Genomic DNA, 15,835 nt, shown 5'->3' with positions numbered 1-15,835 from the left:
TATATTGCGCGGGAAAATTCAATTTACTATTGTGACAATGAAAAGAAGCTAATAAGCATCTCATAAATATTTGGATGACTTTCAAACTACTATTCTATAAAATAATGCGAGTAAGGAATATCTTTAATATAAAATTAATAATATTAATTTTTATATAAGAATTCAATTTGTTTCTTATTATACGCTGCAAATTTATTACTTATCAAATTATACGTCAAGTTTTTATCTCTGAATTTTATTACACACAAATTTTAAATTATTCGACATCGATTTATCGCACTATTCGTATCAAAAGTTATACGTGGAAATGAGATCGCAAAATTCTAAGATGAGATATAGATCATCTAAAATAGATTTATGTTACATATCATTACTTATTGCATATCAAATTATATATAGAATTTGTCCGCAAACTGTGTTCCCAATTATAGGTCGTCTAAAATGGGTTTAACTCGCTTCCATCGATACGATATATGGAGAAAGAGAGAGGGAGAGAGATAAGAGAGAGAGAGAGAGAGAGAGAGAAAGAGAAGAGAAGGAGAGAGGGAAGAGAAGAAGAGACGGAGAGAAATAGCGAGCGCGTGGCGACGCGCTTGTTGGTTGCTCAGCTGTTTTGAAGAGTCGACGACGCAGCAAACGACTGGCCGTGACTCGGCGCCAGATCACTGCATTCACGTCCAAACGCAAACAGATGTGGAGTGACTGTCCAAATTTCTGACACATCTCGACCGCGAGTATCGTGTCGCGCGAGCACGGGGAGCACGGTCCATTTTTTTTTGCGTACACGCGCGCGACGAGTGCGACGAGCGCGAGTCCACCTCGAGCCCGGGGTCCTCATCGAGCCAGTTTCTTGACAGGACGGCGGACGAAATAAAGCGATCGCCATGAGCGAGCTGAGCCAGGAAGAGGTGAGCGCGAAAAAAAGGATTCGTGTGTCGATTACTTTGCTGAACTGAAATCTATACGCTTACTGCCAGTATGCAACGTGTTTCGATTATACCTCCCGTTGCCCAGCAGAGTTTGCCTTCTTCCTCTTTTTCCCTCCAATAGTTGAATATATATTTGTCTCGTTCTCGAGTGCAAAGAGTGTAACACTTATGTGTTACACAGAGACAGACCTTCGATTTGTTGTCATACCAGAAAGATCCATTCTTTTCATAACTACACTATATGTCTCTGCAATTTTTTTTATCTTCTTTCTCTCTCGTTCTTTTTATCTCTTCTGCGAAATTTTGGATATATATATATTTTTTCCATTTTGCGAAGAGAGCAACATAACGCAGTCGAAAAGAACAGGCTCATTGTTCTCATACTCGTTTTCGAAAGATTTTTTCCACAAATTTCTGCTCGTCAGAAAAAATTGTTTATTTTACATTGGTCGTAAAAATGGCTTACACGCGCGCATAAGGAAACTAATTATGTAATGATCGCACGATATAAATCAATTTTTTATATTTTAATAAAGGAAACCTTGCATGAGACGTCCAATAATACATTTGCTTCGAGATCATACGATTTCACAACAACACATTTCGTTCTTTAATAATTTCACTATTCTTTGCAATCACTTTGCTTTTTGTATCGTGTTCTCTGTCATACATATATTTGTTTGTTGAAAAATTACAGTATACATTTGTGAAAGTAACAAATTTAAAGTTTTTGTCAGCAAGTGTATTGCAATTTTCCGTTTTATCCTTTGAGTATATTTCTAAACTAAGTAATATTCAATTGGGAAAACACAGAGTTTAATATTGCTATATTTAAAATATAATATAGACTATATTTGTTTGTTTTCTTTGTCATAAGCTGCTACATACTGATGGATAAAAATAGCTTGGTAACAAAGACATTTCAATGAGTGACTGTGCCTTTTCAATGCTTCAGGCATCTCTTGGCAGAGTTCTAAAAAGAGTCATCATTTCTTTCTTTTTTACTTTGTTTTAGATGAGGAAAAGGCGGTTAGCCCGCTTAGCGGGCTTAAATACTAATAATGCAGCTGCCAGTTCATCTAATACTACTGCTCCAATTTCTCCAAGTACTCCAGGTCCATCAAAAGCATTTGCAGAACCAATGATATCTCCGTCTATTCCACAACAATTACAACGTGCTGAGATTCCAATGGAAGTGGAAGAAAGCGATAAGCAGTGTAATACTTCTGGATTAGATGTCGATTCTGGAATCGAAACTATGGAGGTTGAGGAATCCGATAGAAAAGATTCAATACCGAGATCACGTGTAAGTAAATTTTGTATTGAGAAAAACAATATATAAAAATATATTAAAAAAAAAAACTTTTTTTGATACTATAAGAGTGCGATTTATTATTTGTATTGCTCATCTATTTTTATTTTTGCTATATTTTAGACAACAAGTTCTAGCATAGAAGTTACAACAGATCACATACATGTTGTCATATCACGTGTTTTGTGCATATCGTGGAAAAGTCCTATAGAGGGAAGTATATTTCTGCCGCAAACGGCAGCGTACACGCAAACACAGAGACAAATGGACTTTAGCGATATTATTAATCAAGCATTAATGGAGGTTTTATGCATATTTTCGAGAGGGGAAGATCCTTTGAAAGACATCACGGTAGACATGTCGTCCGACCGTGAAGACAGTCCGAATAGTCAAGCAAGTCCTTTATTAAGTCCTGTGGTGATTCTTCCATCTTATCAATTACCGACCATACCACTACCCATAGGCGACAAATCATCACAACCGAAAAGTTTGACTTATTTGTTAGATTGTTATTCAAGAATTGCAATCGAAGAAAGAAATCATCCAAAGGTATATACATACATATATATCTTCAAAATTAGATATTTTATTAAACCAATTCTTATTTATATATTTTTTAGCGATCCAGCGTACCTCCTCTTTCCGATGTACTGACGATTTTGAGAGCGCAATGTGTTCAGTATTCCAGTCTCGTTCTACAAGGGTTGGTCGGCATTTGCCAAGCTACTGTTATACCTATGTGCACTACTCATCTTCTCTATCCGATATTATCGCAGAGTTTACCTCGAGGTTATCTTCACGAGCTCGTGGCTAGGACACACACAAATCCGAATACATTCAATAAAATTTTCACTCCAGTCTTGCAAGGCCTGTATCTCGCGATGCAGCAGGCGAGCTTGGTCGGCAATACGCATAGAAGACCGATTGAGGCGCTAGACGAATTGATAGAGATACGCTGTGGACCAAGTGGCAATATACGTCCGATTTGCCGTCTGATAACGAATCAAGTTCAATTTTTGCCTGATGTTATGACATCAGCAGCCGGAAGAGAGCTCACGAGAACCTCATTCCTGGGACCGTTTCTCTCGGTATCGGTATTTGCCGAAGAACAACCGAAAGTGGCGGAGAAATTTTTCAGTGGAAATCCTGTCACGGACAAATCGGTGAATCTCACACTGCAGCAAGAGTTGGAGAGTACCAGAACATCGTTGCACAAGATGTTTCATGCGATACTCGCGAATAGCAACTGCCGCGATGCCACCCTTGCGTATTTGGCGGCATTGCTGCGTCACAACGAGAAACGCGCGCAAATACAGACGGAGGAGTTCTCCTTGGCCGGAGATGGATTTATGTTGAATCTGCTATCGATTTTGCAAATGCTTTCTGTGAAGATCAAGCTAGATACTGTAGACTTGCTATATCCATTTCATCCTTCCAGTTTCGTCGAAATAAAGAATGACACAAGACTGAAACTTACTTCGCAAGAAGTCGCAGAATGGCAGAAACATTTGGAGAACACACATAAGTGGACAGAACCGAAGTTTCCGACACAATGCTGGTTTCTCACATTGCATTGTCATCATATTGCGTTGTTACCGGCGTTGCAAAAATATCAGAGAAAATTGCGGGCCTTACGAGATTTACAAAAAATGCTCGATGAACTGCAAGCCACAGAACCCCAATGGAAAGATAGTCCTTTTGCAGAGCACAATAAAGACTTGATTAAACAATGGAAACAACAGTTGAAGCGATTGGTTAAATCCAAATCATGTGCAGATGCAGGACTGATAGATCCCATCTTTTTGAGAAGATGCTTACACTTTTATATATCGGTCGCCGAGGTTTTGCTGAGTCTTCTGACGCAGACTGCTCCGGGTGATCCTCTTCCTGAACTTCCGTTGCCTCAGGAGGTTACGTGCAAGTTTACCGCATTACCGGAATGGTATGTGGAAGACATAGCGGAATTCTTGTTATTCACACTCCAGTAAGTTTTTACTAATTATCAAGTCACACAATTATACCATATACACAAATATAACATAATACTTATCTATAACTCACTAATAATTGTAACTGCATTTTTATTTGTAGATTCTGCCCCGGGGTAGTGGCAAGTAATATGGATAATTCGCTTATTACTTGGCTACTCGTCGTCGTGTGTACGCCACATTGTATACGAAATCCGTATCTTATCGCAAAAATCATCGAGGTTCTTTTTGTGATAAATCCTAGTGTTCAGGTAAATTTATATATATGAAACAAACTCTTTTATATTTTATATTACATTGATATTCTTATTTTTACTTACATAGGGAAGAACAGAAACTCTTCACGATAAAGTTATGGCACATCCTATATCGAAGACATTTCTGGCGTCGTATCTTATGAAATTTTATACCGACGTTGAAACCACTGGCTCTAGTTCCGAATTTTACGACAAGTTTTCAATACGTTATCATATAAGTCTGATCTTAAAGTCAATGTGGGATAGTCCGATACATCGAGCGTCTATCGTCAATGAAAGCAATAACGGCAAGCAATTCGTCAAGTTTATCAACATGCTGATGAACGACACCACCTTCCTGCTCGACGAGAGTCTGGAATCTCTGAAGCGTATACACGAGGTGCAGGAACTCATGTCTGACACTAGTGCGTGGAGCGCTCTTTCGCAGGAGCAACAGCAATCGAGAACGAGACAGCTGGCAGCGGACGAGAGACAAGCCAGATCCTATCTTACATTAGCCAAGGAAACAGTTGCCATGTTTCATTATTTGACAGTCGACATTAAGGAACCATTTCTACGACCAGAATTAGTCGGACGATTGTGTGCCATGCTGAATTTTAATTTGCAACAATTGTGTGGACCTAAGTGTAAAAATTTGAGAGTGAGAAAACCACAAAAATATGGGTGGCAACCGAGGACGTTACTTAGCCAATTGGTTGATATATATTTACATCTTGACTGTGATAATTTCGCGGCTGCTTTGGCCAGTGACGAAGTGAGTGTATCTATTATGATATGTCATTTATATTACATATATATGTATGTATGTATGTATGTATGTATGTATGTATGTATATATGTATGATGTATGATGTATATATGTATGTATGTATGTACATATATATGTGTGTGTATATATATATATATATATAAATTTATTTTTGCAGCGTTCATTTTGTAAGGAGTTATTCACCGACGCTGCGAGCAGACTAGAGAGATCCGCCATCAAAACTACGACAGAAATCGAGAGGTTTATAGCTCTCGCCGAGCGTGCGGCAGTAATTGCAAGAGACAATCGCGCGCGCGATGCGGACTACGGCGACGCTCCTGAGGAATTTCGGGATCCATTGATGGACACTCTTATGGAGGATCCAGTCAAACTACCATCTGGTATTGTTATGGACAAAGCAGTTATCATTAGACATTTACTCAATAGTGCCACGGATCCTTTCAGTCGGCAGCCACTTAGTGAAGATATGCTCACACCAAGTAAGTACCATTCATATTTTTGATAAAGTCAAGATTTTTTTAGTTTCTAAATTGATATCATTTGATGAAAATGCATTTTTATACGCATAAATATAGTAGAAAAATATTTGATGTATCAGATAATATCGTTTTTAACTGTCCTTTGAAGTCTATCATATTTTTTAATATCCTGCCGACCTTAAAATGTATGAATCATTATAAGTTTTTATTCATGTAGAAATGCATCTCAAATTAATTATTATTTTCGAAATTGCAGTGCTCGACTTGAAAGAAAGAATATCAGTATGGAAACAACAAAAGAAAAAATCAACAAATATATAAACGGTGCTAAGGTGACAAGAATTATGCACATAAAAATAAGAATATAGGGAAAGAAGAAAAAGAAAGAAATAGATAAGCATTACAAATGTAATTGTCAATTGCACGATACATTTTATTGTATAAATGTATCGATTGCCCGACAAATGTATCGAGTCAGTGCAGTTGACGAATATAGTGCAATGATCTCGCTATTTTGTGCAACAATTGCGCTCAATAAATTTACAAGTTTTTATACAATAAAACATTAACAGACTGCAGCTAAGCGAACTGCCAATATTGCTCCAAACACATACTTTAGAAACTTGTAAATAGTACTGCTGACTATGTGTCAGTATCCAAAATTATATTATTCGTAGATAAGCTTCTTTACTTTTTACGTCCTTGATGTATGTGGCGGGATAAGATGTTTCGAGAGAATATTGCGCGCGAAAATAATTATTATGAAATAAATATTATAAAATAGTATAAACTAATAATATAAATAATTACTCTATATACTTCCACAAACTCGATATTTAAAAATAAAACGATATTGACGTAAAATCTCTATGTATATATAAGTTTTTAATTCAATTATTTCAACAGTATTGTGCTATTTGATGATCAGACGTTATTAAATCGTTCTTGATCTTTAAAACAAAAAAATAAATTCCATGGTAATTATTTAACAACTGACAATTAAAAAGATCGTAGTTTGCATTTTTTTTTGTTAAAAATGTATGGAAGTTACATTTCGACTACTGTCATGTACAATAATACAGATGTCTTATCAATTTCTTTTTACTTTATATCATAAAAGAGATGTGTAACTTCTTACAGATAAATGTAACATATAACAAGTCTATGTTAGAGTGAACATATTTTGAGTTAAACTGGTTTCTTTTAATATATTGAATATATTATCTTATTTTTAATATGTAATAGGACACAAGCATTTTCATTATGTACTTCTATGGCCTAGCTGCTTTATTATACACATATATATCATGTAAAAAAATATTTTTGATTTGTTGATTTCTGTTAACCAAATTTTATATATATATATATATATATATATATATATATATATATATATACATATATGTATGTATGTGCAGATACATATATATCTTTTTTATTAAATGATTAAAATTTCAAAATTGTCTTAACATTTCATAATCTTTGTACATATCATTCTCTAATTAGTCGTTATTTTGTGCATCCTCTACAGATATGGATGTGTATACATTCCAAAAAAAGTTGCAATATTTAAAAAAATATAATTTCAAAATCGCATAGCAAATTCTAAATTTATAAAACTATATATCGATTGAAAAGGTTTTGATACATTTCGGTTTGATTTACACATAATTTTTTTAGAAATAATAGATGCATTTATCCAGTGGCTTTTATTTTGATGATTATAAATTTTTTTATTTAATATAGTGCCACAATTTGTTACTTTACCAACATGAACACATTTAGTTATTAATTGTAAATATAAATTTTATATATATCTCACATTTCATGTATACATTGCGATAATTAACGAGATGCCATCTTCATATCAAATAATATATAAAAATTAAATATTGTATATGGTTTTTTGAGCATCAAAATTATTTAATGTTTTGAATTTTTCTAAATTATATTTAGAGAGGTGATTATGTATCATTCAATAAGAATTATATAATATTTATTATATACTCTCTTGTGCAATATATCTTTCTATGTAGAAAGACAAAAGACTAAATACGAAATTAAGATTATATATTTTCAAAATTATATTAGACAGTAATTTTTTGGTACTTTTTGTGAAATAATTAAATTAAAAAACAAAAATGGAGCAATTTGAAATCCTTATAAGATATTGAAATATATTTGTATATATAGATTCAAAAATAAATTTGGGTGTGTCCATTCTAATTGACATTTGATATTATGTTTTCTATATGTATATTAATAAGCAGTATATAATTTGTTCATGAGAAATTTGGAATATTAAGAAATACTTGGAATATAATACATTTGTAAATATTAGGATTTATGTAAAATATAAAAATAAACAAAATTTATGCGAGAAAATAAAAAGATTTGGGTAAAACACAAAAGAAAACTTACTCATAAAAAACTTATTTATGGAACACACAATTAATGAAGATAGTTAAAATATTTTTATTCTCATTTTATTATAAAATATAAAAAAATATTTTTTTATTATTTTACTTTTGTCAAGTTTATCTATCACATTGTTATGTCTATATTACATTTTTCTTCTGTTTATGTTAGTTTTAAGAAACAATTTAGTTTGTTCCTTCTTTTACATCATGAATCTTCTACGATACTCGGCATTGCTAGACATTCTGCCTCGTCCAATTGATTCCACATTATCTCTAATCGATTCATTGCTGAGATATTCACGATAGTGACGTATTGAATTATCTTGTCCAATATTCATTGTGCTATCAAACGACTCTATATTTCCATCGATAGATTCATTGGTTTGGTCTTTGAATTTGGAATTTAAAGGAATTTTTGTCAACTTTCTAATATCTTCTTGACTTTCCCAGAACACATCGCTATCAATCTCATGTGTAGATTTACATTCTTCCAATGATTTCATCATATTATGAGTACTTGGTACTATATAACATTTAATTATATTAGTGACCAGCATTTTTTATTGAACAAATTTATATACACATACATGATCTTTATAATAAACAGATACTATCGTAAAATTTTTATAGAATTTCGAGTTTACTTACATTGAATATAACTTGCTTCAACAATGTTTCTCATAGGACACGTATTGATATGTTCTCCAATCTCGCTTTTGCTTAAGCGATGCGTTGCATTGTACGGGCAAATGACCTTGTAATCTGGCGGGTAATTCTATAAAAATTTTGAGTGTAATTAATATGCGTTACTAGAAAGCATGAATGTAATTCACAAAATTATTACTTTTTCGCATTTTACAAGATGCCGCTGAAATCTCGATTTTGGTGCAAAGTGATGTTTATTGTAAGGACATCGCAGAACTTCATCGCTATTATCAGAATTATACATTTTCTGACGCGTATAGATCAGTATGTATAGCTATTAAAAGAAAATACTCTACTCTTAATATAATAAATGAGGTAAATATTATATTAAGTTCTAAATGCTTTTTGGTCTATCGTCGAAAAATTGTATTAGTAGTGGCTATAATCTGTAATCGCGATCTGCACGTCGCGCATGCGCGAAAAAGGAAGCACGCTTGCGTACATTTCGCGGTTGCGCTTGCGCACTTTCATAGCTTTCACTTTTCTCGACACAGACGGGTAAAGTGAAACGTGTCGAGCGAAGAGTAGTTTGAAAAGAGCTTTGCAACGCCTTGTACTTTGTGTATTTTCGCAAGCGGAAGCCTATTAATAATTAAGATTGTTATCTGCCATTTGCCGGAACGTAATTCGTGAAAAATGAGAAGGCGTTCAGCTGTCGCGAACGCAGTTTCACAAAGTGCAGGTTAGAATTGTTTAGCTTCTCGCGAAGATATATATATATATCCGAGGATATGGATATCGATAACCAGAGCGAGGACGGAGAAATCAAAAAGAGTCCATTGAAGGATATGGGCGATTACAGGTATTTATACATATCAGATATGCATTTTTTAACGTCACTTGTGATTTAAGGTTAGGTCGAAAGATTGTTTAAATATCTGAATCAACCGTGGAAACGATTGTATTGATAGAGCAATCTATCAGTACAATTTTAATTTTCGCGGTGTGTTGTATTCTCTGACCAATTTTCAAATCTTGTGTAAGATTATAATGATAATTAAGGCGCATGTGCGTTTACACGTTTGCGCAACTTTGCGTAATTTCAAGTTCAGTAATTAGTTCACAAACGCTACAGAGCGCACTTTTTTTGCCGCCAGTTTTGACCAAATTTTCCAGACCACAGATTACATATATTGTATATTATTAATTTATTTTATATATATTATTAGTTTACTAATTTTTTTTTATATATAAAATTTGTTACAAAATTTAGAGAGTTGTCAGTTTAATATATAAAATTCTGTGATCCAGACTTCAGTGTGAGAGGCATTTTTTTCTTTGCAATGTCTTTATCGGTAATACAGGTTTCATGTATATATCGTACATTCATGCAAATGGTAGAGTTCATATCGGAAATTTTTCAATAATTTTATTTATACAGTGTTTGAAAAAATAATAGATTTTTTCTCATATTATAAGAATATGTTGCGTCTCGAAATCAGAATGACGAACGATGCTGCCCAGAATTTTTAGGTATTTAGAATTTTGTAAAATAACCTATCAGAGCATTTGTATATACATTTATATATTTATAGATACATTATATTTTAAATAATTTAATGATTGTCATATTTATTCTTTGTAAAATCATTCTTACTCTATATCAAAAGCTTTAACAGTAATTGACATTGCATGTAAATTTACATACATATTGTAAAATATTAATATCTGTAAATTCATCTATAATTTTTAAATTAATAATATAATTGATTTATTCTATTGACTCAATTCCATATTTTCAGTTTTTCTGAAGAGGAAGGCGGTGATACTGCTGATTCGTTGGATATTAAACCACCGCAAGCAGTTGTTCGCCATCATAAATCAAGTTCGTCTCGTAGAAGAGAGAAACATAGTGATAGAAGAAGTCGCAGAGATGAGAAGGAACGTAAATCACGCCAGCATGAACGCGAGGACAGACACAGGGATAAACACAGACATCGCAGACATGTCGGAGAGCCAATGGAAAGAACGGAGCGCTTGGAGACTACCAAAAGAAATCGCGAAAGAATAGATCGTTTAGATAGGATGGAAACTCACTCTAGGGATAGAGAATCGTCTAGGCATGATCGTAAGGAAAGAAGTACAGGAGATCGTGTTTTAGAAGACTTGAGAGAAAGGTAATTACATTTATACTCTTCTTTATTATTGTTTTTTATAAAATTTTTTTATAGAAAACTTTTTTTATATTTTATATTTTTATATTTGTTTTCTGAAAATACTTAAAAATGAAAATATCAATTTTTCCTAGGTTATTAGATAAGAGAAGAGAAAGACGGGAGGATCCGCGTGATACTCGCGATTACAAAATGGAATCGTCTCGTCGTGAAATGCGATTAGAGGATCCACGAGAAATACGCGAGTCACGCGATCGTCGAGATATACGAATAGAAGACATTCGGGAACGTCGCGAAATGCGTATCATAGACGATACTAGAGAACGCCGCGAGATTCGAATGGAGGAACAGAGGCACATACGAGTGATCGTAGACGAACAGTTTTCGGAAAACGAACTGATGGAACGACCCGAAAGAAGTGAGAAACGCCACAAGAGATCTCACAAGCATGATAGAATTCGCGAAAGAGATCAAGAGAAAATGGAACGCGAAAAGGAACACAGAGAAAAGCAGCTGCGGGAAACGATGGATATCGTAGCCGATGAAATTAACGAAATGGAAGTGCAAAATGATATTCCAATACAAATTAAAGATCCAAAAGAGATGACTGAACAAGAACTCAGAAAGGAAAGATTGTTGGAAGCTGATAGAGAAATGGCCAGAAGAAAAGAGGTTTCTAGATTAGAATTGGAGGCGAGAAGAATGAAGAGAGGTGAAAAACGCCCTTTGAGTCCAGACAACAATCCGGATCCTTCCATCGTGGAGTTGTCGGACGAAAGCCCAAGTCCTACTCATTCTGAGGGCATGCGCTCGAAATCAGCTGAATCTAGACATTCGTCGGAAGGAGAAAGAAGCTTGCGTGAGAGATCTTTGGATCGACAATCATCTGATACCTCGGAATCGAGCAGCGATGATGACGATGAATCTAATGAATCGAATAAAGGCACCGGCGGTGATTCCAATGAAGGTTCGGATTATAACAATCCAAGTCCTTTGTCTGTTGACCGATTAGCTAAATCTGATCATTCGGACGGAGATTCCCCTGGTCACGTCGATTCCAATAATCTTGCAAAAACCGTGGAAGAGGAGGAAAAGAAAGAAGAGGAACCTGAATTACCACATTATTTACCAGCCATTCAAGGCAAATATATATAAATATATATAAATTAAATATAATACAAATATATATAAATTATAATATAAAACTATAATACAAATATATATAAATTAATATAAATTTAAAAATTTTAGAAATAAAAAGCAAATACAAGTAAACATTACAAATTTTTTACTTTCTAGGTTGTAGAAGCGTCGAGGAATTTCAGTGTTTAAATCGAATTGAAGAAGGTACATATGGAGTCGTATATAGAGCGCGCGATAAACGCACAGAGGAGATAGTTGCGTTGAAACGATTGAAAATGGAAAAAGAGAAAGAAGGTTTTCCAATTACAAGTCTGAGGGAGATCAACACTTTATTGAAGGCGCAACATCCAAATATTGTCACTGTTCGAGAAATAGTTGTTGGTAGCAATATGGATAAGATATTCATTGTTATGGATTACGTGGAACATGACTTAAAATCTCTCATGGAAACTATGAAGCAAAAAAAGCAAGTTTTTATACCTGGTGAGTATATTTATCATATGTAATAGATTAATTGCATGCGAAATAATAGTGTAAATCAAATATAATGAAAATATATTGAAAATAAAATTCAACTGGACAAATTATTTAATGCAATGTTAAGGACTTATAATGATTGCAACAGTGGATGTGTTTTCTTGATTATATATTTAAATTTGGACGTTTTTTTATTGCATCTAACTTTTTAATTTATAATTTGTAAAGTACAAACATAATCTTAAAAAAAAATAGATTTTTTTTATCTATTGCAGGAGAAGTTAAATGTCTTATGCAGCAATTGTTACGCGCAGTTGCCCATCTACATGATAATTGGATATTACATCGTGATTTAAAGACATCCAATTTATTATTAAGTCACAGAGGCATTTTGAAAGTAGGTGATTTTGGTTTAGCTCGAGAATACGGTTCTCCCTTAAGACAATACACGCCAATTGTTGTAACGCTTTGGTATAGAGCTCCTGAATTATTACTGAATGATAGAGAATATAGTACGCCTATTGATATGTGGTCTGTAGGGTAAGTATACACATTTAATTTGAAATACCTTTTTTTAAAATGTAAATTAGATAAAATTATAATATTTTAAATATATAAATATAATTATAAAATATATATATATAAATTCTACAATATCCATAATATTATATTTTTTTCCTAGATGTATTTTCGCCGAGCTTCTAAGAATGGAACCACTGTTTCCCGGAAAATCGGATATAGATCAATTGAATAAAATATTTAAAGAGCTGGGTACACCCAGCGAAAGGATCTGGCCGGGATATGTTAAATTACCTATAGTTCAAAAGATACCATTCTCACATTATCCTGTAAATAATCTGCGGCAAAGATTCAGTTTATCATTGTCTGATTTAGGTGTTGAATTATTGAACAAGTAAATAACTCGTTCTATATTAAAAAAGAATGTAAGCGTTGAATATTTAATAATTAAACAAATTTCATCACAAGAAATCCTATTTTTAGGTTTCTAACGTATGATCCTCGTCAACGTATAACCGCCGAGGACGCTCTGAATCATGGATATTTTACTGAAGCACCTCTGCCAATCGATCCGCAAATGTTCCCTACATGGCCCGCGAAATCGGAACAAGGAACTAGAACCATGAACGCATCACCGAAACCACCAAGTGGTGGCAGAGAATATAAACAATTGGGCGATGGAGATGACGCTGATTTAAGCAATTCCGGTTTTCATATGGGTTTAATGGAGGGTGGCAGAGCGCCGCCCGTCGGAGGAGGTTTTCATTTGAAATTCTAATTATGATACAAATTTTTTTCTCATATTTTCTGTAAGAATGGATTTTTCTCTATAAATGAATCTTTATATGAAATATATATATATAAATATGTGATGTTTTTCTATGTATCATGTGTGAATACTAATTTTTAATTATATACATTTTCTTTCTATTGTAGAAGGGGAGAAAAAACTTTTTTAAAACATTTTTATATATATGCATAAAGTAACACAATATCTCTTTTTTTTATAAAATGAGATTTTATGCATATTATTGTTCTATTGCAACAATAAATAACTGAGTTATTTATTAGAATCAAGATGATAGATCATTGTACGTACGATTTTAACGTTTACACATTTACACTTTTTGAAGTATATATATATATATTTTTTATTATAAGAAATGTAATAACAATATATGGCGCGCTTAGTTTGAATGTTTCAAACTATATAGATTAAATGTTTTGGGAGGGGGTAGAGAAAACAAACATTACATTATGATAAATCTCAATCATAAATAATGTATAGCGTAAAAAAATAAATGGAGCGTGTTTATATATATATATATATATATATATATATATATATATATATATATATATATATATACACGTTTTGCAAATATTCTATTATAATTATATAAGAAAAAAAATATGATAAGATAGAGAATTAGGTTTTTAGGTTTATTAATACTGATTCATATTTTATACATATTTCGGCATGTATTTTTTCACATGTATATATTCAGATTATTGAAAACTTTAAGGATATTTTTTTAACTTCTGTGCTTTAATTTTATAAATTTTACGACGAATAAGCTTTGCGCGTTATTTTTTAGAGCCAGATTATTTTCATTTCCCGGCATTGTGCATATTTTTCGGTAGACTCAACAACGAGTTTATAAGCTCGGAATTGCGTTTAGGATGACAAAATCGTGGAGTTACCAACATCAATCTGGCCAGTTGCAATTCACTATCCTGAAACAAGATATTGGTAACATATGTGAATTCTGACCTCACAAACAGTGCATTATTATATGATTTTTTTTGTATTATTATTTGATTTTGAAATCATAACATGTTCCTGTTTCAAATAATATTTTTTTCAGTTTGATATAAATACTGTTTTTATGAAACGCTTGATATACTTCTTAGTTTTAAAATATGACAAATATCGTTATGCTAATCAAGCATTAAATATTTTTCAACTTCCATTTCGACTCATTTTGAACTGATACTTACCAATCCCTTACCATAGGGAAGGTTTCCTAAAGATCCTAAAAGATTTCTATCAGCATTCTCGATTACGCTCAATGCTTGTCCACAAATAATCCCGATGATAATAACGACAGTGACGGCGTAGTTAGCCATTGATAGATGCTGTCTCGACAAAGACAGAGTAACAGGTATGTACACATGGAGAAAATTTTACAAATTATATGAAAAATATATTTTTTTTACATTTATTATAAAATTGAAATATAATATTTCCAGTTATTTATTATTGTAAAAGTTATTTATTACTTGTAAATTTGCTTGTGTATCAAAATATGTGAATAATTGCAATACTTTTTTTATAAAATATAATATGCATATAATCATGTCAGTGATTTCTCTTATATGTTAGTATCTTCCACGATTACAAAAATTATATTATAATTTTTATTATAATATTTTCTTTATGTAAGTTCTTAACACGCATGTCATTAAATTTAAAATGCAATACAATTTTATAAACATATTTTATTATAATTTTATAATAATTTACTTTTATAATAATTACGTTTTTTGATAGAAATTATTAACACAACAATTTTTAACAATTGTGTAAAAAAAAACAAAATATTTCGTAGGATTTTAATGCAAAAAGGAAATTTTGTAATGGAAAATTTGTCACGTTGCATAATACAAATATGATTTTTTTAATCGTATAATTTAATTTTACTAATTACTTACGATTATTG

At 32.6% G+C, this 15,835-nt stretch overlaps 4 protein-coding genes across 5 annotated transcripts; 2 read left to right on the top strand and 2 right to left on the bottom strand.

The window, feature by feature from the left end:
* Positions 1-271: 271 nt before the first annotated feature.
* LOC126851356 (ubiquitin conjugation factor E4 B) lies at positions 272-6,537 on the top strand. Its single transcript, XM_050595238.1, has 8 exons — positions 272-908; positions 1,945-2,235; positions 2,365-2,790; positions 2,862-4,225; positions 4,333-4,480; positions 4,554-5,240; positions 5,413-5,734; positions 5,991-6,537. Exons 1-8 carry the CDS (start codon positions 885-887, stop codon positions 6,053-6,055), a joined length of 3,327 nt encoding a protein of 1,108 aa, XP_050451195.1. The 5' UTR covers positions 272-884; the 3' UTR covers positions 6,056-6,537.
* Positions 6,538-8,191: 1,654 nt separating this feature from the next.
* LOC126851365 (gametocyte-specific factor 1-like) lies at positions 8,192-9,248 on the bottom strand. The gene is made up of 3 exons (XM_050595253.1): positions 8,999-9,248; positions 8,803-8,929; positions 8,192-8,677 (listed from the first exon to the last, which is right to left on the bottom strand). Exons 1-3 carry the CDS (start codon positions 9,101-9,103, stop codon positions 8,355-8,357), a joined length of 555 nt encoding a protein of 184 aa, XP_050451210.1. The 5' UTR covers positions 9,104-9,248; the 3' UTR covers positions 8,192-8,354.
* A 96-nt stretch (positions 9,249-9,344) lies between these two features.
* On the top strand, positions 9,345-14,050 carry LOC126851358 (cyclin-dependent kinase 11B). 2 transcript variants are annotated; one of them, XM_050595240.1, is made up of 7 exons: positions 9,345-9,661; positions 10,602-10,976; positions 11,108-12,114; positions 12,273-12,599; positions 12,869-13,133; positions 13,276-13,506; positions 13,596-14,050. In XM_050595240.1, the coding sequence occupies exons 1-7, from the start codon at positions 9,591-9,593 to the stop codon at positions 13,888-13,890; spliced, it is 2,571 nt and encodes an 856-aa protein (XP_050451197.1). In that variant the 5' UTR covers positions 9,345-9,590; the 3' UTR covers positions 13,891-14,050. The 2 variants fall into 2 exon arrangements, with proteins under 2 accessions (XP_050451197.1, XP_050451200.1); XM_050595243.1 differs by lacking the exon at positions 9,345-9,661 and adding an exon at positions 10,188-10,332.
* A 500-nt stretch (positions 14,051-14,550) lies between these two features.
* LOC126851369 (pigment-dispersing hormone peptides) lies at positions 14,551-15,244 on the bottom strand. Its single transcript, XM_050595258.1, has 2 exons — positions 15,114-15,244; positions 14,551-14,849 (listed from the first exon to the last, which is right to left on the bottom strand). Exons 1-2 carry the CDS (start codon positions 15,240-15,242, stop codon positions 14,724-14,726), a joined length of 255 nt encoding a protein of 84 aa, XP_050451215.1. The 5' UTR covers positions 15,243-15,244; the 3' UTR covers positions 14,551-14,723.
* Between the last annotated feature and the right edge of the window lie 591 nt (positions 15,245-15,835).

The sequence above is a fragment of the Cataglyphis hispanica genome, chromosome 8 (assembly GCF_021464435.1).
Source record: "Cataglyphis hispanica isolate Lineage 1 chromosome 8, ULB_Chis1_1.0, whole genome shotgun sequence".
Taxonomy (NCBI): Eukaryota; Metazoa; Arthropoda; class Insecta; order Hymenoptera; family Formicidae; genus Cataglyphis; species Cataglyphis hispanica.
Note: the sequence above shows the minus strand (reverse complement) of the source record. Positions and strands in the feature narration are given on the sequence as shown.